The sequence below is a fragment of the Bubalus kerabau genome, chromosome X, assembly GCF_029407905.1.
Source record: "Bubalus kerabau isolate K-KA32 ecotype Philippines breed swamp buffalo chromosome X, PCC_UOA_SB_1v2, whole genome shotgun sequence".
Taxonomy (NCBI): Eukaryota; Metazoa; Chordata; class Mammalia; order Artiodactyla; family Bovidae; genus Bubalus; species Bubalus kerabau.
Genome location: NC_073647.1, coordinates 29,078,980 through 29,102,023, shown reverse-complemented (window position 1 = coordinate 29,102,023; position 23,044 = coordinate 29,078,980). Strand labels below are relative to the sequence as shown.

Here is a 23,044-nt window from a genome sequence, read left to right as displayed (position 1 = left end):
ATACTGGGGGTCCCAGTGAGATAAAATAGTTCTTACCAGGGTAGGAGAGGGAGTGAGTTGGTGGTCAAGTGTGATACTTAACACTGATATTGTGGAGGGTTTGGAGCTATTGATAATAATAAGATAAGATATGGCCATATGAGCAAGTAGCAAAGTTGGGAAAGAAAATAAAACTAAAGAACAGGTCATGAAACTGAGAGGCCAGGGTGTTGGAATACATGAATAATGAAATCACCAAGGATTGAAACAGGAATGATATGGACAAGAGTGATAGTGTGCCCGAAGGCAAAATGTCTTTAATGCTTGTAGAGGAGTAAACTGGAAGTCAGTAGATGGCTAAAATATAGAAGCATGTGTTAGCCAGGGTTCTCCAGAGAAATATAACCAATAGAATTTAAAGATATTTGTTATAAGGAATTGGCTCACACGATTAGGGAGGCTGAGAAGTCCCAAGACTTGGAGTTAGCAAGGTAGAGACACAGGAGAGCCAGTGATATAGTCCCAGTCCAAGTCCAAAGGCCTGAGAACCAGGAGAGCTTATGGTATAATTTTCAGTTCAAGTCCAAAGGCAAGGAAAAAGACAATGTCCCAGCTCAAAGGCAATTATGCAGGGACATTCCCTCTGCATATTGAAGAAAGCCAGCCTTTTGCTTCTATTCAGGCCTTTGACTGATTTGATGAGACCCACCCACATAAGGGAGAGCAATCTGCTTTACTCAGTCTATCAATTTTAATGTTAAATTCATCTAAAAGCACCTTCACAGACACAGCCAGAATAATTTTTGCCCAAATATCTGGATATCCTTTGGCCTGCTCAGATTAACACATAAAATTAACTATCACAAGGGATAACAGGAGATATATAATAAAATAACATAAGATTCCAAGCTGGGAGGAGGAGGAAGAGAGAATAGTCTGTCATCAGCAAGGAAGAGCAATAAAAATACCTATCCTAACCCCAGGATCAATAGTAATTGGGGTGTGTTAGAGAAAAAGAAACCCATCATTTAAAAAGGCTACAGTGAGAGTCATTAGTGTAGAGCCAAGTTTCATTTAGATAAGGAGGTAAAGAAATATTAAGAGAAGTTACTGAAAATAAAGATTTTACTAAACACTGTCTCTGATATCTAGAATGCAAAGTAGATGGTTTTTAAGAGTTGATAAATAGTTTTTTTTTTAAGATGTACAAGATGACTATGGAGACAAGGAGAGCTGGGATACCTATGGACCTGAGGTATAAAAGATAAAAGAACAAGATGAGATTAGTCTTAATGACTCCAAATCAAAATAGTGGTCAAGGGACTCTGACTATTGCTAAGTAGAGAGGAAGGGTGGGTAGTTTTGTCTTGAGAGCAGGGCTGTTCAGTTTTATTCTGCTCTTCATAGTATCTCCCCCAGTATGAGAGATTTCATCCCTTAACATTTATTTTTTTGCTGTGGATTTTTATGAAAAAAATCATCCAGTATCTGATAAACTGTTATAATAGGCCCTTGCTTTACTCAATAAACTGTCATGCTGCTTAGAATGTAATTCCCTTGAAGACAGAGTCTACCAGGTGAATATTCACTCCAAAACTAGTTTTTCCTATAGAATCTTTTAACTTTTCTATCAGTGATTTTATATTGGCTGATTTCTGCCCATCAGGATAACCTGTTACATTTCTTCAATGCACTCCTTGTCTATTAAACTTATTAGGCCTATCCATCTCTTCAGGCCTTTGAGAATGGTCTGACAACTCCATCTCCCCCAGGGATCCACAGTTGGGAAAGGCAGGGCAAACACCCTGGCCCAACTCAGTCTAACCATAAAAATGCATTAGCCACAGGCTGAACGATACCCCTTCACACACAAATACATGACTACACTGTATCCTGGAAACTGTGAACATTATTTCTAAAAGGCAGCAAAAGACACACTGATGTAAAGAAAAAACTTTTGGACTATGTAGGCGAAGGTGAGGGTGGGATTATTTAAGAGAATAGCATGTATATTACCATATGCAAAACAGATTACCAGTGCAAGTTTGATGCATGAAGCAGGGCACTCAAAGCTGGTGCACTGAGACAACCCAGAGGGATGGGGTGGGGAGCGGGGTTCAGGATGGGGAGGACACATGTGTACCTGTGACTGATTCATGTTGACGTATGGTTTGCCACCACAATATTATAAAGTAATTATCTTCCAATTAAAACAAATTAATTTAAAAGTTTTTTCGGATTCATTTTGATATTTGGCAAAACTAATACAATTATGTAAAGTTTAAAAATAAAATAAAATTAAAAAAATAAAATAAAAATAAAAAGGGGTATTTGCAGATGTAATCAAGTTAAGGATCTTGAGATGAGGCTATCATTCTTGCTTACAAGGATGATCCCTAAATTCAATGACAAGTGTCCTTTTAAGAGTGAGACTGAAGGAGATTTGACAGACAGAAGAGGAGGAGGCAAAATGACTGTCGGAGGAGCGATTAGAGTGATACTGGCCACCATAAGCTGAAAAGATAAAGAAAAAGACTCCCTCCTTGAGCCTCCAATGGGAGTGCAGACCTCCATACACCTTAATTTCAGACTTCTGGACTCAAAAACTGTGAAGGCACAAATTTATACTATTTTAAGTCACCAAGTTTGTAGTGATTTGTGTCAATAGCCACAAGAAACTTCAGAGACTCACCCTTCAAATATTACTCTTCTCATGTATATTCACTCCTCTATTATATGTTTATTTGATGCATTTGATTATTCAAATGGAATCATGGTGTATTCATACCTTTGGGATCACATAGACCTGAATTTGAATCTCAGCTCGTAAAATTTGGGCAAGTTTTATATCTCACTGAACATCAATTTCCTGTTAAACAGAAGAATAATATTTTGAAAAATTGTAATAAATCGTAATAAACATTAGAGATCATGATATGTTATACTTACCAAAGAGTTGGCATAATGTACATATTCAAAAATGTTATTATATTCTGCATTCCATGAAAACACATTAATGATGCCTAACATTAAAATGTCCAAGAGACTGATAGTCATATCTACATAAGTAAATCCACTGAAGACCCAGGACACATCCCCCCTTCTTGCAAACTGCTTCCATGTACACTTTTCTTTATCAATATTTCTTAACAAAGCAGCACCCAGGAATTCTAAAATCTAATCTTAATTTTCACACAGGCTTGTGAGGGTAATCCTGGGTACTTCCATTTCTACCTCAATTTCAGTGTCTACAAAAAGACTTAGTATGCCTCGTAATACCAGTCCATCTTAAAGGAGATCAGTCCTGGGTGTTCATTGGAGGGACTGATGCTGAAGCTGAAACTCCAATATTTTGGCCACCTGATGTGAAGAGTTGACTCATTGGAAAAGACTCTGATGCTGGGAGGGACTGGGGGCTGGAGGAGAAGGGGACGACAGAGGATGAGATGGCTGGATGGCATTACCAACTCGATGGACAGTTTGAGTGAACTCCGGGAGTTGGTGATGGACAGGGAGGCCTGGCATGCTACAATGCATGGGGTCACAAAGAGTCAGACACAACTGAGTGACTGAACTGAACTGAAGATACACAAAGACCTATAAAAGCCCATAAACATTTTCATCCTTGATGTGAACTGTATCACCATAGGGCCATTAACATAATTGACACTGGACCTCCATTTAAACAGTTACTTTTTGCAAAACAGAATCATGAATGCCAGGGATTTAAAAGCAGCAGTCAAATCATTGTGTCAGGAAAACCAAGGCCATATATTTTATGTCCTCTTTGCTGAGATACCTCTGCAAGAGAAGTTTCACATAGTGTATAGTCAGATGTATAGTCAGAAGCCAAAGGAGGTTTCAGTATTTTTTTATCTCTTCCAAGTACAGTTGTAGATATTTTTAAATTAATTAAATTTAATTTAAAATAGCCTACTATTCAATGATTTTGAGGAGTTTATTTACACTCTATGAGCATTTTTCAAATTCTATCTAGCAATATCATGATATAAAAAGACATCAAGATATTATTCTGAGATGACTACCATGGAGGAAATTTTCCAGCTTCAGAACTACATGTCCATGAAACAGTCTCTCTCAGGGTCAGGGCTCTGGTGTTATTATTAGCAAAGAGCAAAGTAAAGCTCAGTAAATAGATACTGTCTTCCCTTTTTGCTCTTTAACTCCTAAAAATGTGCTGACTGCCTTGCAACTGATCAAAACATTTTCCTCAGTTTTTGTGGAATAATCCAGTGTAAGTGCTAAAGGAGTATAAGGAAAGGGCAAGATTGAGTCTGATGCATGTATATTTGAGTCAAGGGAAGTAAGCTGAGACAGACCTACTCACTGAAGAAGTAAACATCTGAACCAAAGCACCAACTACCACAGAGCAAAATGTTATGCAAATACTAGATATTGAATAAATGTTTCTATCACAATTTCAAAAATTACTACCAATGTTGCTTATATTTTCCATGTGCAATTCTCCCAAAAGAAAGTTTGGAAATGACCAAAAATTAATATGCAATGCTTATATGACAAGAACATTTAAAGTAGTCTCTCAAATTCCATTGATCCACTCATATATATGAGGGTAGCTACCGTCACAGAGGCAGTTATACAAAGCTTAACACAGAGTGGAACATGGCATCCAGAATTCTTTTTATTGCATCATTAGCAATTTTTGACCTAAAGATATCTAAACTGAGTTTACTTATATACACTGCTTTAATTATTCTATGGCTGACTAAAAAGGTGGAAAAGGTGAAAGTGTTAGTCATTCAATTGTGTCTGACTCTCCGACTCCATGGACTGTAGCTCATCAGGCTCCTCTGTCCATGAAATTCTCCAGGCAAGAATATTGGAATGGACTGCCAGTCCCTTCTCCAGCAGATCCTCCTGACCCAAGGATGGAACCCGGGTCTCCTGCATTGCAGGCAAATTCTTTACCATCTGAGCCACCAGAGGGAAACTGAAAAGGAGAAGTAGAGAAAAAAGAGAAGGACTTGGAAGTAAGGAGGTTTGTAAGAAGAAAAATAACTTCACAACAGTCAACTACTGCATGTAGATAAACATGGCTTCTGTGATGACATCTTTCAAAGCCCATTATCTTTTATTCTCCAAAAGCATCTTTTAACCTCAAACTTAGATCTCTGGCATTTCCTAATTTCCTTAGGATGGCAACATGAATCCAGTGTTTTCAATGATAATGAAATTTTTTTCAAATACCCCTATCTCTAGCAGAGCATAAGACTTTAATGTCACCTTTGAAAATAAAATAATATGGAAAGTAGATGCTGTGTACATTGTCAGTAAACCTCAGAAAGATTTCTACTCTTAGTTGTCTTTGATTACTACTTTTTTTTTTTGGTAAATTAAATAAGGAGATAATCAGTTCAGTTCAGTTCAGTCGCTCAGTCGTGTCCGACTCTTTGTGACCCCATGAATCACGTGCATGCAAAGGAGATAATAATGGCTCATAAAGTGCCGAAAACACTTTACAAAAAGAGCTCCATGTCATCCTTCTTTTGCAGAAAGGTGTACTTTTCTTCTTAGGGCATGCTTATTGAAGCCTCTCTCTTTGCTTTATTTAGTAAAGTAATGAGGCCTGAATTTTCTGATATCCCCCAAACTCCAGTTATCTCACGCACAAACCTCTTTCACAATGCTTGTTTAAAGTCACTCATTCATTCACTCAACCATTTATACAACAAATATTTACTAGTACATACCAGGTGCTCAAGATTGTTTTAAATACTATTGTACAGTGGGGAATTAGAAAAGCAAGAACCCAGACCTCAAAGAGCTTGCATTCTAATAGGAGACAATAAAAAAATCACATAAGTGATTCTTTTACAAATGCACCAACAGAGAAGTATAGCATAGTGAGAGTTTATAACAGTAAACTGGTGTTGTTTAGGAAGGGGAGGTATTAGCCTAGTAAGGCCACTCTGAGAAAATTACATTTCAAGTAAGATCAGAGATAGTTGGAGATACCTAGATAAAGAGAGGTGGGGAAAATTGTCCAAGGAAGAGAAACAGCAGAAATAAACCTATACATCCATAACCAATTGATTTTTTGAGAAGAGTGCTAAGACAATTTATGGGGTTAAAATAATATTCGTTTCAACAAATGGTGTTGGGACATTGGATTGCTGTTGTCATTGTTGTTTAGTCACTAAGTTGTGTTTGCTCTTTGCAACCAAATGGACTATAGCCCGCCAGACTCCTCTGTCCATGGGATTTCCCAGGCAAGAATACTGGAGTGGGTTGCCATTTTCTTCTCCAGGTGATCTTCCCAACCTAGGGATCGAAGCCGCATCTCCTGCATTGGCAGACAGATTCTTTACCACTGAGCCACCAGGGAAGCCTGAGACACTGGATAGCCACATGCAGAAAAATGAATTTAAACCACTGCCTCACACCATATATAAAAGTTAACTCAAAATGAACCAAAGGCCAAAATGAAATACCTAAAATTTAAAACTTTGAGAACTATGAAAGTATATATATAAAATATTCAGTTCAGTTCAGTTCAATCGCTCAGTCATGTCCAGCTCTTTGTGACCCCATGGACCGCAGCATGCCAGGCTTCTCTATCCATCACCAACTCCCTGAGCTTGCTCACACTCATGTCTATCAAGTTGAACATAGAAATTATAAAAAAGGTGTTAATTGTTGTGACTCTGGGTTAGGAAATTGTTTCATAAGTATGGCACAAAAAACACAACTAATCAAAGAGAAAATATATAAATTGGATTTCATGAAAATTAAACACATTTATGCATCAAAAAGTGAAAAGGCAATCCATCAAATAGGTAAAAATATCTGTAAATCATACATCCAATTATAATTAAGCATAGTATCCAGAACATATATGGAACTCTTATATAAAAAGATGGCCCAATTTTAAAATGGGCATTTCTCCAAAAAAAAAAAAAAAATATATATATATATATATATATACAAATGATCAATAAGCACAAGAGAAAATGCTTGCCATCATTAATCATTAGAGAAAAACAAATCAAAATCACAATGATAGACCACTTAACACCAATTAGGATGACTATAATTAAAAACGTGGACAATAACAGGTGTTTCTGAGAATGTAGAGAAACTGTAAAACTCACATAATACTAGTGGGAATATAAAATGGTATAGCCACATTGGAAAACAATCTGGCAGTTCTACAAAAAGTTAAGCACATAATTACATATGTGTTAGCAATTCTACTCCTAGATAGAAACCCAAGATAATTGAAAATAGATGTTGAAACAAAAGCTTGTACATGAATTTTCATAGCAGCATCATTTATAGTAGCCACAAATTGAAGACAGCCCAAATTTACTTCAATTGACAAATAGAAAACCAAAATGTGGTATATCCACACAATAGAATATTATTCAGCCATGAAAGAAATGAAATACTGATACATGCTACAACAATTTTATGCTAAGAACAAGAAATCAATCACAATAGACCATATATCACATGATTCTATTTGTAAAAAATGTCCTGAATAGGCAATCCATAGGGACAGAAATTAGTAGTTCCCAAGGATAGGGACGAGGTGGGGGGATGGGGCAATAAGGAGTAACTACTAATAGGTATGGGATTTCTTTATGAGATAATGAAAAGTTTTTAGAATTACATACTGGTGATGGCTACACAATTTTGTGAATATCATAAAAGTTCTGAACTGTATATATAGAAAGGTAAATTTTATGATATGTTAAGTATAACTCAATAAAAAGATAATTTTAAAAAAGAGTAATACAGACATAAATGTTATATTATAGAATTTAAGTACTTTCTGAAGAAATGGGAATCACAGAAAGACTTTGAATGAAAAAAGTGGTAAGATTTACATTTCAGAAAGACAACACTAACAGCAATGAAAAGAACAGATTAGAAGGAAGAGAGCCTGAAAGAAGAAAAGTCATCTAGGAGTCTATACAAATAAACCTGGCAAGCAATGAGGTTTTATTATATTAAGGAAATCACAGCTGAAAAGAAAGGGACAAATTGAAAAGGTATTATAGAATAACCTATTTCTAACAGCACTGACCAGATTTGCTACTGAAATAATTGAGTATAGGCTGTTTTCATTGATAAAACAAAGTTTTATTATTGATTATTTAGTAGAATTAAAGTAACATACCAGGATTTATAAAACCAATTGTGTTTATTTTACAACAAACTGTGAATAAGTTTATGGTTCCTAAAATATGAATTATTGTTTCCAAAAGAGAACTATTTTCTAATGTTACCAAGTTTTTTTTTATTATTATTTTCACTAAAACCTATCCAGAATAAGTACTAATTCTATGTTTTACATTACATTAGTACTCATTGTATTAAATCTGAGCAATATAGACTAAATGGGCAAACATTCTCTTTCATACTAATCCCATCTAGGGTAAATATTGATAAATTTTTGGCTTTTATCTTCCTGTTCTTTTATTCCTATTGTATGTATTTGTATACATATACACACATTTTAAAATAATAGGTTTTTAAATATTTAGGTTATAAAATATTCATAAATATCATCATACTTTACATGTATTTATAAAGTACTTTTATGCTTAACAATTCCTATTGGAATGTCCCCTCAAAAATACAAAGAAATCATTATTTTTACCCTTGCAAGGTAGCTCATGGGCTTCCCAGGTGGCACTCGTGGTAAAGAATCTGCCTGTCAATCCTGGAGACATAAGAGACGAAGGTTCAATCCCCGGGTCGGGAAGATGCCCTGGACTAGGAAATGGCACCCCACTCCAATATTCTTACCTGGGAAATTCCATGGGCAGAGGAGCCTGGTGGACTACAGTCCATAGGGTCGCAAAGCACTGGACATGGCTGAGTGACTTAGTACAACAACAAAGTAGTTCACGGGGATATAATTTATCATTATTTGTCTATCTCCTTTGATGGACATTTAGGTTTGGGGGGTGTTTGGGGGGCTTGCTTTTAAAAAATGAGTCACCCCAGCATCTTTGTCAAATCCTGTACTGTTTCCTATAAGTATTCCAGCAATTGTGGAAAATGGAGATAAAATTACAGGGGTTCAGAGTTGGAGTGGACAGTGACAGTTGCTCATTTTGAGGGCTACTTTGCTATTAAATTAAAGAAGAACCTGCAGGGTGGCCCACTAATGAAAATATTTCAGGTTATAAATAAGGAAATGAAGGTCCATGGGAGACAGACAACCTGAAACAAGGTATTACTTTCAAAAGGCAGAGTGAAACTGTAAAAAGAGTACAGAACTCAAGTAGGAACTCTGGCTCACATTCTAACTTTTTTTATCATGAACAAGTTCTAGGGCATCTCAGAGACTTAATATTCCAAATGTAAATAAAAATATCTCTTCACTGAGTTGGCATGAGTCTCACATAAGAAATTGAATATGAAAGTAACTTTTAAAGTGTCAAATGTTGTTCACATATCAATTAATTCTTAATACTCATTCTTAATATCCAACACTTTGATGTGCTGTCCTCATTTTCTGTTAACACTCCAAATTCCCCAATACAGTGGCTTTCTACCAAAACACACAACTAGCATAACAGCCAACCTTATACTCCTATTTTACTAAATAATACCTATTGAAGAAAAGAATGATGTTAATATTTATTGACTACCAGATAAGATACTAGGCAGTTTTTTCTTATTCTAGCCCTAAGATATAATTATTCCCATGACATAGACACAGAAGTTTAGAACCAGAGAAGTCAAGTAAGCTGTTTAGGTTTGGCAGAGTAAATCTAAGGCAAAGCTAAACAGGGATCAGCCTTTCTGATTCCCAATACATTCTCATTGAACTCAAACTTTGTATGAGGAACAATCCATTCTCAACTGGCAGCAAACAAAACTTTCCATGTATCCTTTTTTCTTAATCTCTTCTAATGTCCATTTTCTGGTGCTAATTTCACCTTCACTTCTTATTCCAATGAACGACAGATTTGTTTTTTCCCCCCATATACATGTTGATGGGATCTGCTACATATGCAGTGCCTCTTCTTCACAGATGGCTAAAACCCTTCCATTTTTCTTCTTGTTACACAGGGGATAAAAAGTTGTTCCAAAAATTGAGACTAAAATTGATCCTATTTTTGAAACACACACACAAACACACACACAGCTGTAGTGAGAAAATATTCTAAGTCATTAATTCACTTTTTACTTTTCAGGTTCTCCCACCCCCAGAGCTGAATCTTATTCAATCCCTCTCAAAAGTTAGCTCATGTTTCTCAGGGATAGAGATTATCTTGGGTGATTAAGAGATAAGAACTACTGAGCAGCAGAGACAAGAATAGAAAGTACAGGATGTTGATTCTGAAAATAAGTCAGAAACCATCTAGGTACATTCAGGTACAATGAAAACATGAAAGTGCTATGGAAATGTTTTGAAAACAGAATGGAGAGTCAGATTTGTCTCATTTCAGAAAAATGGGAAGTATGCAACGTACAGGTCACTAACACTGAGTTATTTCTGCCAGAGAAAATGCTGTTGGGACTAGACTAAAAGAGAAAAGAAAGGTTGACTTATAGCTTTACTGAGCATGAACAGCGTTATTGGAAAGGAGGCAAGATACTGAAAGGTTCCTAGATGCACTCCCACAGAAGGGAAGAAACAATGGAAAAAATGGCAAATAACACTCCCAACAAGAATACTGCTGAGAAAAGAGATGTGATTTATATCACCCATCATATCATAACACAGCACATCACCATCAACTTAAAAGATATAAAGAATTCATAGCTACACAACAAGAGAACAAATAAAAAATATGTGATTCAGGAATATGCACGAGTCAACAGAAACTTAAGCATGAGCTCGCGACACTTGGCAAAGAAGTTGGATAAAACAAAACTGTCACATATGAAGCCAAACAGGAAGCAACACAAAGAATGAGAGATATTTCTGAAATCACTGAACAGGACAGAGAGAACAGGACTGACTGAAGTAAAGAGAATAAAATGCAAATGAAGAAAAAATTCGTAAAAAAATCTGAGAAAATTTAAGATATAGAGGGCAGGTAAAAGAGAGTCAACATAAATAAATATCAGTATGCATTATACATATTTAAATAAATAATTACAAAAGTTTTGCAGAAAGGAATCAGATCTCATATCTACATATTAAATGGTCACACCAGGTTACACAAAAACATGACCAAAAAATTGAGTAATACTTCAATTCAGTTCAATCGCTCAGTCGTGTCCAACTCTTTGCGACCCGATGAATCGCAGCATGCCAGGCTTCCCTGTCCATCACCAACACCCGGAGTTCACTCAAACTCATGTCCATCGAGTCAGTGATGCCATCCAGCCATCTCATCCTCTGTTGTCCCCTTCTCCTCCTGCCCCCAATCCCTCCCAGAATCAGGGTCTTTTTCAATGAGTCAGCTCTTCACATGAGGTGGCAAAAGTATTGGGAGTTTCAGCTTTAGCATCAGTCCTTCCAAAGAACACCCAGGACTGATCTCCTTTAGGATGGACTGGTTGGACATCCTTGCAGTCCAGGGGACTTTCAAGAGTCTTCTCCAACACCACAGTTCAAAAGCATCAATTCTTCAGCACTCAGCTTTCTTCACAGTCCAACTCTCACATCCATACATGACTACTGGAAAAACCATAGCCTTGACTAGATGGACCTTTGTTGCAAAGTCATGTCTCTGCTTTTGAATATACTATCTAGGTTGGTCATAACTTTCCTTCCAAGGAGTAAGCATCTTTTAATTTAATGGCTGCACTCACCATCTGCAGTGATTTTGGAGCCCAAAAAAATAAAGTCTGACACTGTTTCCACTGTTTCCCCATCTATTTCCCATGAAGTGATGGGACCGGATGCCATGATCTTCGTTTTCTGAATGTTGAGCTTTAAGCCAACTTTTTCCACTCTCCTCTTTCACTTTCATCAAGAGGCTTTTTAGTTCCTCTTCACTTTCTGCCATAAGGGTGGTATCATCTGCATATCTGAGGTTATTGATATTTCTCCTGGCAATTTTGATTCCAGCTTGTGCTTCTTCCAGCCCAGTGTTTCTCATGATGTACTCTGCATATAAGTTAAATAAGCAGGGGGACAATATACAGCCTTGACATACTCCTTTTCCTATTTGGAACCAGTCTGTTGTTCCATGTCCAGTTCTAACTGTTGCTTCCTGACCTGCATATAGGTTTCTCAAGAGGCAGGTCAGGTGGTCTGGTATTCCCATCACTTTCAGAATTTTCCACAGTTTATTGTGGTCCACACAGTCAAAGGCTTTGGCATAGTCAATAAAGCAGAAACAGATGTTTTTCTGGAACTCTCTTCCTTTTTCCATGATCTAGTGGATGTTGGCAATTTGATCTCTGGTTCCTCTGCCTTTTCTAAAACCAGCTTGAACATCTGGAAGTTCATAGTTCATGTATTGCTGAAGCCTGGCTTGGAGAATTTTGAGCATTACTTTACCAGTGAGTGAGATGAATGCAATTGTCCAGTAGTTTGAGCATTTTTTTGGCATTGCCTTTCTTTGGGATTGGAATGAAAACTGACCTTTTCCAGTCCTGGGGCCACTGCTGAGTTTTCCAAATTTGCTGGCACATTGAGTGCAGCCAATTCACAGCATCATCTTTCGGGATTTGAAATAGCTCAACTGGAATTCCATCACCTCCACTAGCTTTGTTCGTAGTGATGCTTCCTAAGGCCCACTTGACTTCACATTCCAGGATGTCTGGCTCTAGGTGAGTGATCACACCATTGTGATTATCTGGGTCGTGAAGCTCATTTTTGTACAATTCTCCTGTGTATTCTTGCCACCTCTTCTTAATATCTTCTGTTTCTGTTTTTTTTTTTTCTTTTCTAGCCCATCTTCTAGCATTGAATGTTATTTTCTAGAAGTCTGAGGCCATCCTAATATTTTTCATTCACAATTGATTTGATACTTTTGTTGAGTTTGTGAATGAAAAATATTAGGATGGCCTCAGTCTTCTAGAAAATAACGTTCAATGCTAAAAGACAGTGGAGCTAAGAAAGAAAAAGAAAAGCTACCTATAACAAAACTGTCATTCACCATCAAAACTTCAGACTACATAGTTTCCAGGAATTTTACAGGGTTCTTTACCTTTTGAAGAAACAACTAAAAATGGAAAAAGAAACTAGCTAACAAAAAGACATTTAATGAATATTAGACTAAGTTGTTATTATTTAATTCAGTTATCTGATATATTAAGATTAAAACACATGGAGGATTATGGTCACGGGAATAAGGAACTTCTCTGATTGCCCAGTGGTTAGGACTCAGTGCTTCCACTGCAGGGGGCGCACGTTCAATCCCTCCTCAGGGAACTAAGATCCCACCTGTTACATGGCATGGCCAAAAATTTTTACCACTATAAAAAAAAATGTTTGCAACATATATCATCAATCCCTAATGAATAAAGAGCCTCTAAAAAATTGAGAAACACCAACAATCCAAGAGAAACTTGGGCAAGGATATGAAAAACTTAAGCAGGTCTAGAATATAGGAAATTCCATAGGACAAATGACCTGGTTTACTCAGTAAATAATTTACAGGGGAAAAAAAGATGGAGGGTCATTGTTATTAGTTAAAAGAAAGTTTTAGAGATATATAAACTAAAGGCACTGCATCGACATTTTTGAAACCTAATTCAAACAAATAATTAAAAACACTTTTTAAAGTTACTGTGGATATTTGAATATGGAGTATTAAATATTAAGGAGTCATTGTATTTTAGTACATGATGGTGATGATATTATGGATTGTTTTTAAAGGCTTATCTGTTAGAGAAACATACTGAAATATTAAAGGGTGAATTAATGTGATATCTGAAATTTTATTTTAAATATTCCATTAACATTATAAGAAAGAAAAGGGATAGGTGAAGCAAAAATGTTGGTAAGTTTTGAATATGGAGATGGGTCTATGGGGACTCATTATATTATTCTCCCTACTTGTGAACATGTTAAAAATTTAATTGTGTTCATTCAAATGAGCAGTTCTAAAAGCCCTGTATGGCAGTGCAATTATCTGTGTCTAGAGAACAAAAAGTCAGACACGACTGAGCGACTGAACTGCACTGACTGAGAGAACAAATAAATCAGAAATACCCCAATTACTTCAGTTACCACTGAAATACCCTTTGCTTTCCTTTACTGTTATTATTTGTTTTAAAAGTAACAATTTTAAGTGAGGAATGTAAGAGTCTTGTGACAGTTTTTTATCTTGAGCTGACTGGCTCTGAACTGACTGGTCATGTAAGAAGGGACTCTGGCTAAAATGGGCTTCCCTGGTGGCTCACAGGTAATGAATCTGCCCGCAATGTGAGAGACCTGGGTTCGATCCCTGGGTCGGGAAGATCTGGAGAAGGAAATGGCAACCCACTCCAGTATTCTTGCCCAGAAAATTCCATGGACAGAGGAGCCTGGCAGGCTACAGTCCACGGGGTTACAAAAAGTTGAACATGACTGAGTGACTAACACTTGATTAAAATAGAAGAATTACATCATTATAATTCTGCTCATGAAATCCTTTGTCATTAGGGTGGGGGAAGAAGGTATGCAAATATTGTGGATATTAAGAAAAGTTAATTTGTTTATAAATGCTGCTATCTAACTATTTTGAAACCTCCTTTTCAGCATCTCACCACCACCTCCCCTAACTCACCCAGGGGAGGGCTTCTGCTCCTTTAACAAATCTTGCTATGCAGTTCATAATTATTTCAAGCAAGCAATTATCCATCACGGGCTAACTGCATCGTTGTTGTTTTTTGTTAACTCTCTGGACAATACAATATTTGAAGATAACAAATAATAACAGAAGCATTTCAGACAAGAAGGGAAAAAATGCAAGGGGAATGATCAGAAGTAGCGGTTCCAGCACTGTCGAAGGACACCAAACAGGTCATAGTTCCTTGTATTTAATTTTAGGAATAAGTGGGCATAAGACTGTAGGAAATATACTTGAACTACTGAGTAATGCAAACTACCAGACACTTCTAATGCTACTTTAGCAAAATTCATGCAGGCATGCACGCTAAGTCTCTTCAGTCATGTCTGACTCTTCACAACCCTATTGACTGTAGCCCACCAGTCTCCTCTGTCCATGGGATTCTCCAGGCAAGAATACTCAAGTGGGTTGCCACGCCCTCCTCCAGAGGCTCTTCCAGACCCAGGGATAAAACCTGAGTCTCCTGCATTGGCAGGCAGGTTCTTTACCATAAAGCCCAGCAAAATTCATATTTCAAAGCAAATAATATATATACTTCATACAATTACCCCACATTAATCATCCATCAAGGAAAACATTCTCAGGAATGTTCTAAATTCAGATACCCCTTTATTAGCTTCATTTTAATTGCTTTAAGAAGTTAAAAAATTATTTAAATTCATTTATTTTAAAAAATATATTCTACTAATTTCAAGAAGACATCTCCCTCTACTTCCAAATCACTATTATAATAACAGAACATAACCAAACACAATGTGCATAATGTACCTCTAGCTTTACATACCATCCTGCAAAACACAATAACACAGGATTAATGGATGGCACTGCTTACCTACTCAAATGATTAGAGAAATTCAATCATACTTTGGAAGATTTAATATGATTCCATGAGTATGATCTACAATATGATTGATTTCATTAACAGCATAATTTCAGTGACCTTTTCAAGTTCAGTGTGGTGGGAATTCAGGAGTCTGAAGTTCATAACTTGCTATTTCAACATTTTCACCTACTTTTAATAGTTTCCATCTGAGTGGTGACACTCTGTTCAGATGTGCTTATCTGCTTCTCCATTCTTTTCTGCTGTGCTTATGCTACAATCAAACTGTCATGAATTCCTCCCATGGGAGTCATGCCCTTGCTAGTATTGATGCTTTTGTTGCAGAATCTGCCCCCAAGGTAGCCAGATTCTTAACATTGCCCCTCTCTGCAGCTCACAGCATAACCTGCTCCTCCATGACACATGAAGGACACGCACGCACGCGCGCACACACACACACACACACACACACACACACAGAGTCAGCTCACACCCATGCATACATGCCCAGGATGTGTGCATTTCAGATTCCAGAAACTCCTGGCCTAGCTGTCATGAGTGCTACTCAGGCACTGCATTGGCATCTTCACTGACCAGAGACCCATACTTCCCCATGAAAAGAAAGGACTCACTTGGTTTGGTGGTAGGGAGGAGATCTCATCTATTTATGCCTTCAACTTCCACCCTGAAAAGGTCACCTTCAAATCTAATCCGTTTAGATTCTCTTTCTGGACCTTAACTTGTAGCAAGGTACCATCCTAATTTTGGCCCAAAGCACCATAAGAGCAACAAATTGAAATCACCATGAGGCCAAGAACTACATTTCTTTGACCACCATATCTCTTTCTCCTCTAAGTCTACCCAGGCCACTGATTACTTTGGATGACTGATTTTTTGTTTCGCTGGGTCTCATTCAGCTCTCAGCTCTTGACCAGCACTTTCCCACATCCACCCCCAGGATGGACCTCAACCTCCTCTGCTACATCGTTATCTACTCCTGTCACACCCTCCAGAAACAACCTGCTTAGGCTGGAAAAATGACTCCTGCTCTGGACTTTGCCTCTTCACCAAAGTAACTGTAAACTGGCTTTTTATCTGACTTCATGCCAGATCCAAAAGAGTAAACAAAGTCTCGTGCTGCTCCCATTTCCACTATCCCTGAGCCTACCCTGCTTCTATGGACTCCTGACATTCTCCTACTGAGGCCAAGGTCATAGCAAGAGATCTGTTTCTGGAATGATGCTTCAGTTCCCAGGCCTAAGAGTAAGAGCCCAAGGTTACTGAGTGCTCACCGTGTAGCAGAGACAGTTCAAACTATCTCATGGGTGTGATCTCACTGAATCCACACCCATAAAGTACCCAGGAAAATGATCAGGATCTTATTTAACCCACACTGTGAGGTTTACCAGTACAAATAAAAGAACACTTAGCTTCGAAAGGTCTTAAACAACAAGGAATTCATTATCTAAATTAGAAGTTCTAAGGCAGGGCTGGCTCTGGACATGGTACAATGAAGACATTGGGGCAGATACAGATAAGAACTCAGAACAGCTCAAATCCTCCATGACAGGTCCTGGCTGGCATAGGCAGCCCCCACAAACCCCCGGACCAAGGTTCCCTGGCTTAACACTCCAGCGACTTAACTGGGTAATTGCCTCAAAAGGTATGCAGTTTCTTCTCAACACTCACCCCACTACCTCAGTGCCTCTGAGCCCTCCGGGCCCACAGAGATAGCATAGCTCAGATAGCAGCAGTTCAAGATCCAGGAATCTTGTCAGTTTCTTCAGGGAGGAATCTGGGGTACATGGATGGGTGGAAATTCTAAGGGGATCTGCCTGAGGAAGAGGAAACGTTCAAATCGGGCTCCATTTAGTATGCACACATTTATCCAGGATCTGGGATTTAATGTTAGCTCAAGCACCTAAAAGGGGTTTTAAAACAATGTGCTACACTATGTACTGAAGCCCGAAATCAATAGCACCCCACAGGCACTAAGAGTTAAGAGGCAGAACATCTCTGACCATGTTGAGGAAGAACCCCAAAGCTCATGAAGATAGAAATATTGTGTGTCCTGACTTGTATTTGTTGTTCCAGTCTAATTATTAACAGTGCCCCCTTGAAGTTCTCTCAAAAGTGTCCCAGTTTGGGATGGTGTGCCACCTGTCTGCCTCAGCCACCCCTTACCCATGCCACCTCAGAAGCACCAGAGAACACTCCCTTCACCAGGGCTATAAGAAAGGCGTCAGTAGGGGTAGTACCAGTTTCCCCATAAAGCCCTGTGGTAACTGTCCTCTGGAGCTTAGTCGTGACAGTGGGGAGTACAGAGATTGAACGTTGAATTAGATTCCCTGATACCAGTGGGAATAATGAGAGTCAGGGTGAAAGTGGCAAAGGCCAATGATAGCCCTTAACCATGAAAAGACACTTTTTGGTATTTTTTTTCGGTAGTGCTTGAAATTTATTGAAAAGAATGCAAATGCTTTTTCCAGGTAGCATTGAGGAGCTGGGCTGAGTACCTGCTTTTGTTTGTATTGTTCGGTTTTTAGTATTTTTGTCCAAATGCACACCTCGATGGGACTGCTGCAATTTTGAAACAAAGATGACAGGTGTGCAAAACTGGTGCATAGGAGAAATGTCAACAATTGGGTTGCCAGGCACAATGGGCTCCTGCAGCAATCTCGTCGGGCACGAGGAAGACTCGGAGTTAGTAGGGAACAATTAATCAAGTTGAAAGATTAGCCCCTGGGGAGGGGGGTGGAGTTGTTGGTGAGCAGTCCAAATCAGTGTCCCAGGAGGTGTAGCCCACAAAGGCATATTCTAGGTTGCTCCTGATCTCCAAAGGCCGGGTCTGTCGCTGGAATCTGATGGAGGGTGCTTGGGTGGCAGCGCAGGTCGCTGGGCAGAGGTGCAGGCCTGACAGTCGGCAGGGCAGAGTATAGGCTGACCGGTTTGTAAGAGGGGCTTGCCCTAGAGCTGGGGCTCAGAACACAGTTCTAATGAGCAGTGAGGGTCCTGGGGCTGGCCAGAGTGGGCAGCAGAGCGCACTTCAGAGACGCCCCAGCCTCAGCAGGTGACTGGAGAGCACTATGCCTGGAACAAAGACAAGCACTACGGCAGAGAGTGGAGGGTGAGGAAGACAACCAGAGGGGAGGGAAAGGCCAGGGGATCACAGCGTTAGGGGAGCGCGGTGGCTCCGGGCGGGGCGAGGCGGGGAGGCAGGGGGGTGGCGGCGGGCAGTGCCCTTCCCCCTCCTAGGCCCGAGGGTCTCCGGGCCTAATAATCATCTTCTTCATCTTCGTCTTCGTCTTCTTCGTCGTCATCCCAGCCAAAACACTGTTTCATCTCATCGAGGAAGGCCCGGTAATCGCCCAGGATGGGGCTATCCATCTCAATGTAGGGCACCACCCACTCCTCGGCTTCCCCGGTGAGCAGGCTGATCAGGAATGCCACCTTCATGGCGTCGTTGCAGAATCGGTTCTCGTTGACGAGCATGTAAGACGCCGTCTGCACGATAAACTCGGGGAGCCGGGAGCTCTCGCCGTCAAACGTTTCGGGGAAGGGCACAGGGCAGCTCGGCGGACGTACCTGGCGCAGCAGGGTGGCCCTCTCGCACACCAGCAGCCGAAGCTGTTCCATGAGCTGGCTGTTCTCGATGCTAAGGGCGCGGTGCCGCATCAGAAGCGCGTGCAGCAGCAGGACCAGCTCATCCACCATGGCGAACAGCTTGGAAAGGCAAGGCAGGGCACAGCTCGATTCGGCCGGGCTAAGGTGCGCTCGGAGGCCTCGCAGGAAGTGCGTGTCGGCGGAGACGCGCGGTGGCTAGGGGCGAGGGGCGGTGCGCGCAGGGGTCCCGGCGGCGGCGCAAGCTCCGCCCACACAGCCGAGCTGACGGCCCCGCTCCGGCGCCGCCCGGCTGGAGGGGGCGGGGCCGGGAAAGGCAAGGGGCGGGGCCGGGGTGGCGCGGACAAGGGCTTGGGGTCCGCGCTCGCAGGTCCCGGGGCCGCTGGATAAAGGCGAAGACCCAAACTTGGATGTGGGTCGGGCCATGGCTTGGACCGTGCAGGCGCGAAAGACCCATCTCTCAGAGAGGTTCAACCTGCTCAGGTTTAAAGGACTCACCACCCTTCAGCCAAGCCGACTCATACATCTCGGTGTTCCTTGGAGGGCCAGTGGCCCCTGGGTTCCCTCTGAGTGGTTTTAACACATTTCTCGGCTTATGAAATCTCCCTCACCCAAAGAACCGTTAGCAGTGCTGGCTGCACGCCAGCGTCACACCCTGTAAGAGTTATGAAAGACCCTCAGGGGTCCTGTCTTTCATGACAAAACGATATTTAAAAGGGACTTTTCTTTGGTTGGAAAATAGTATTGTGTACTTCTATCCCTTTGTTTAAAATTATTTTTGTAAATAGCAAAGTGTAAAAAGTTCTGCAGAATTTAGCATCCAATCACCATTTGCAGGAGTCCTGCCTATCTTTGACTCTACTTCTGTCCTAATGTTAGTGTTTCTTGACTACTGGGTATTTATTCCTGCTTAACAATAAACACTTGTGTTTTAAAAATGGCTTTGCTTTTCTACTTTGAATGCGATTATTCAAATAGTTGACAAATGAGTTGGGGATACAGCCTTCGGGCCACCACATTCTTTTGGAATGCGTTTTAAAATATATTCCCAGTCGAATCACTTCTTGTTACTTCTACCAATACCACCCTGGTCCCAGCCCTCCTTTCTCACACAGGCTGTTGAAACTAAGCACTTAACTTCCATTCTTCTCTTCCTATAGTGTATGTATTCCCCAGAGTAAGGACAAGACTCCTTTAGACCAAAGTTAGATCACTTCCCCTCCCTGCTGTAAACCCTCCAATAGTTTTCCCTTCTCAGTCCAAAGAAAAACCAAAGTCTTGATAATGGCCTACCAGGCCCTGCCTCATCTGTGCCTCCTCTCAGTTCTTGCTGTGCTCTAACCACATTGTTCTCCCTGCTGATTCTCGCACACAAGTAGCTTTGGCCCCAGGATCTTTGTACTTTCTATTTTTTCTGCCTTGGAAGGCTCTCTCCTCATTTAACTGCCTGACTCTTCCTCCCTCGGGTTTCAGAGAGGACTTTGCTAACCACTTCACCTATCAGAGCACCCCATTCTCTGCCAGTAATCTCTAACCCCTTGCCTCACTTCATTTCTCTACACAGCATTTATCACACCAGTAGCCATCATATCATACAGCACTTTGTGTATTTGTCAGCCTCCACTTTAATATGGAAGTCTGTGTGGACAGAGGCTTTGCTTTGTTGATTGCTCTACCCATAATGCAAGAAAAGTGCCTGGCCCACAGCAAAACTCCATAAATATTTGGTGGATGAAAGAATCTCAGGGTTCAGATGTTAAGATAGAATTTACAAGTGGTGGCAGCACAGAGTGTTCAGAAATGCTCAAGTTGTCTGGTATGTTCTATCTCTGATCATGAATAGTTTCCATTGTGAAATTATGGCTGACGTAATAAAAGTGGCAAAATAAAATTTTTAAACCCTACTCAGTCCTTTTACAATATAATTCGATGGACATCCATGGAAGTGAGAAGCTGAGAAAGAGGAGTGAAACGAGACCAGGTTCCAAGGGAGAGGAGGAGGATCCCACTGTGGTGAGGGTGGGCAGGGAAAAGGACAGGCAGGTAGGAATATGAACCCTTGAACTCTCCTGGGATGTGAGCTCCCCCACTGGATCAGAAGGCCCTTGAAACCAAGCAGGGACCCTCTCTCATTCATCCTTTCATCTTCTGCATCTGAAAGCATTAACTAGTTGCTCCATAAGTGTTCAGTGGCTGGAATGAAGGGACAAGAAGTGGTAGAGGTAGGTTTCTGGGCCTCCTGCTCATTCACAGCTCAGGGTGGAAGGTGAACCTGCCTGGGGCCGCAGTGAGTATCCATCTCTACTTTCCAGCTCTAGACCCTAATCCTGGAGGATAGACCCAGGGTTTTAGTCCTGGAAGCACACATCCTGTGGCAGGCACTGGATCTGGCGACTGACATGGGTTGTCTTGTTGACCTTTGCACAGGGACCATACGTGGGAATGGGCCCTCTGGGAGCCTGAGACCCAGGAGTTAAAGACTTGCCTAAACCCAGGAGAGTAGTATGTTGGTGGTACGATAGATACCACTGTCTCAGCTTCTCTGATTGTTGTGCCCATGCGCTTCCACTGAAAATTGTTTCTGTACTGGACTTCTGTGGATTAGGAAGGTCTGTTGAGGACCCAGAGATGATTAGACTCTTGCTGTCCTACTCCCATTCCTACAAACCCATGACAGAGGAAATCAGGGAGGAAACCAGAGGAATCAACCACTAGTATTACCTCTGAGAGGGCTCTGTGTACCTAGAGAACAAGAAGTGCCCATGCCAGAACCAACCACAGAGCTGAGCAGGGATTTTGTGAGGTGCAATGGCAACCCACTCCTGTACTCTTGCCTGGAAAATCCCATGGACCAAGGAGCCTGGTAGGCTACAGTCCATGGGGTCGCAAAGAGTCAGACATGACTGAGCAATTTCACTTCACTTCACTTCCCAACTTGGAGGGAGAAAAAAAGAGACAGGCAGTTCATCAGTGACTCATGAGGGAAGCAGTTGGGAAGAGGCTGGTAGTATCACTAGATAAATTATATAGAATTGTAATGCTCATGTTAACCAGCTTCCTGGTGCCTGTGAGGCTGTCCCACCAAGGTCAAGGCCTACCAGACCTTCCTTGCCCATTTATCCTGCTTACGACTGCATGGCACCTTCCTTCTTCCCCTTTATCCTTTAAAGTGACCCTTCAATGTTCCTTTATGGCTGTGTGAAGATGCTGGTGGCAGTAAGTACACCATATGACTTATCTCAGACTCAGAAATTTTATCAGAACAGCTCTGGCCCAGAACATTCCAAGGGGAGTTCAAACCCCATGCTTTGGCATGAGCACAGGCCCAAGGCCAAGGGAGTGAGTAATCCCAGGTTCTGATCATTTCTACCTCCTTCCAAGCTCCAAACACTGCCCTAGTATATACCTAGCCGTCAGACTGTAAGATTCCCTTGAAATAAACACGAAAACATTCCTAGATTTTTCATCTTCCAGAGGAATGTGTACAGATTGAGAAAATCAAGCTGACACTTAAATATGCAGACAGGAGCAGAAAACAGCTTTGAAGGGAATATTTGCCAGAGGGTCAAATGGATGCCACTAAGATATGGGCCTCTGCCCATACACACCCCTCCCCCTCATTCTTCTTAACCAGGTCCACCTGGGGCTGTGTTTTTACAGTAACCACACCTGCAGGGCTGTGGAGACCTTCAGCCTAAAGACAGGAATAGAAGGGTACAGCTTTCTTCTTCCTGTCTTCATCCTCTCCAGCTCACCAAAGTGCACTGAAACATTTTTACGTGTTTATTCAAGTACTGAAGAAACATATTCTTATGTCAAAAGAAATTAACTAATACTGGAATGCTGAAATAAAAAGGAAACATTCCCAATACCTTTCCTTCTTCCT

General features: G+C 40.6%; 1 protein-coding gene across 1 annotated transcript; it reads right to left on the bottom strand.

Annotated features, from left to right (window-relative positions):
• Positions 1-16,932: 16,932 nt before the first annotated feature.
• Positions 16,933-19,348, bottom strand: LDOC1 (LDOC1 regulator of NFKB signaling). The gene has a single exon (XM_055563441.1). The coding sequence runs from the start codon at positions 19,249-19,251 to the stop codon at positions 18,811-18,813; it is 441 nt and encodes a 146-aa protein (XP_055419416.1). The 5' UTR covers positions 19,252-19,348; the 3' UTR covers positions 16,933-18,810.
• Positions 19,349-23,044: the final 3,696 nt, after the last annotated feature.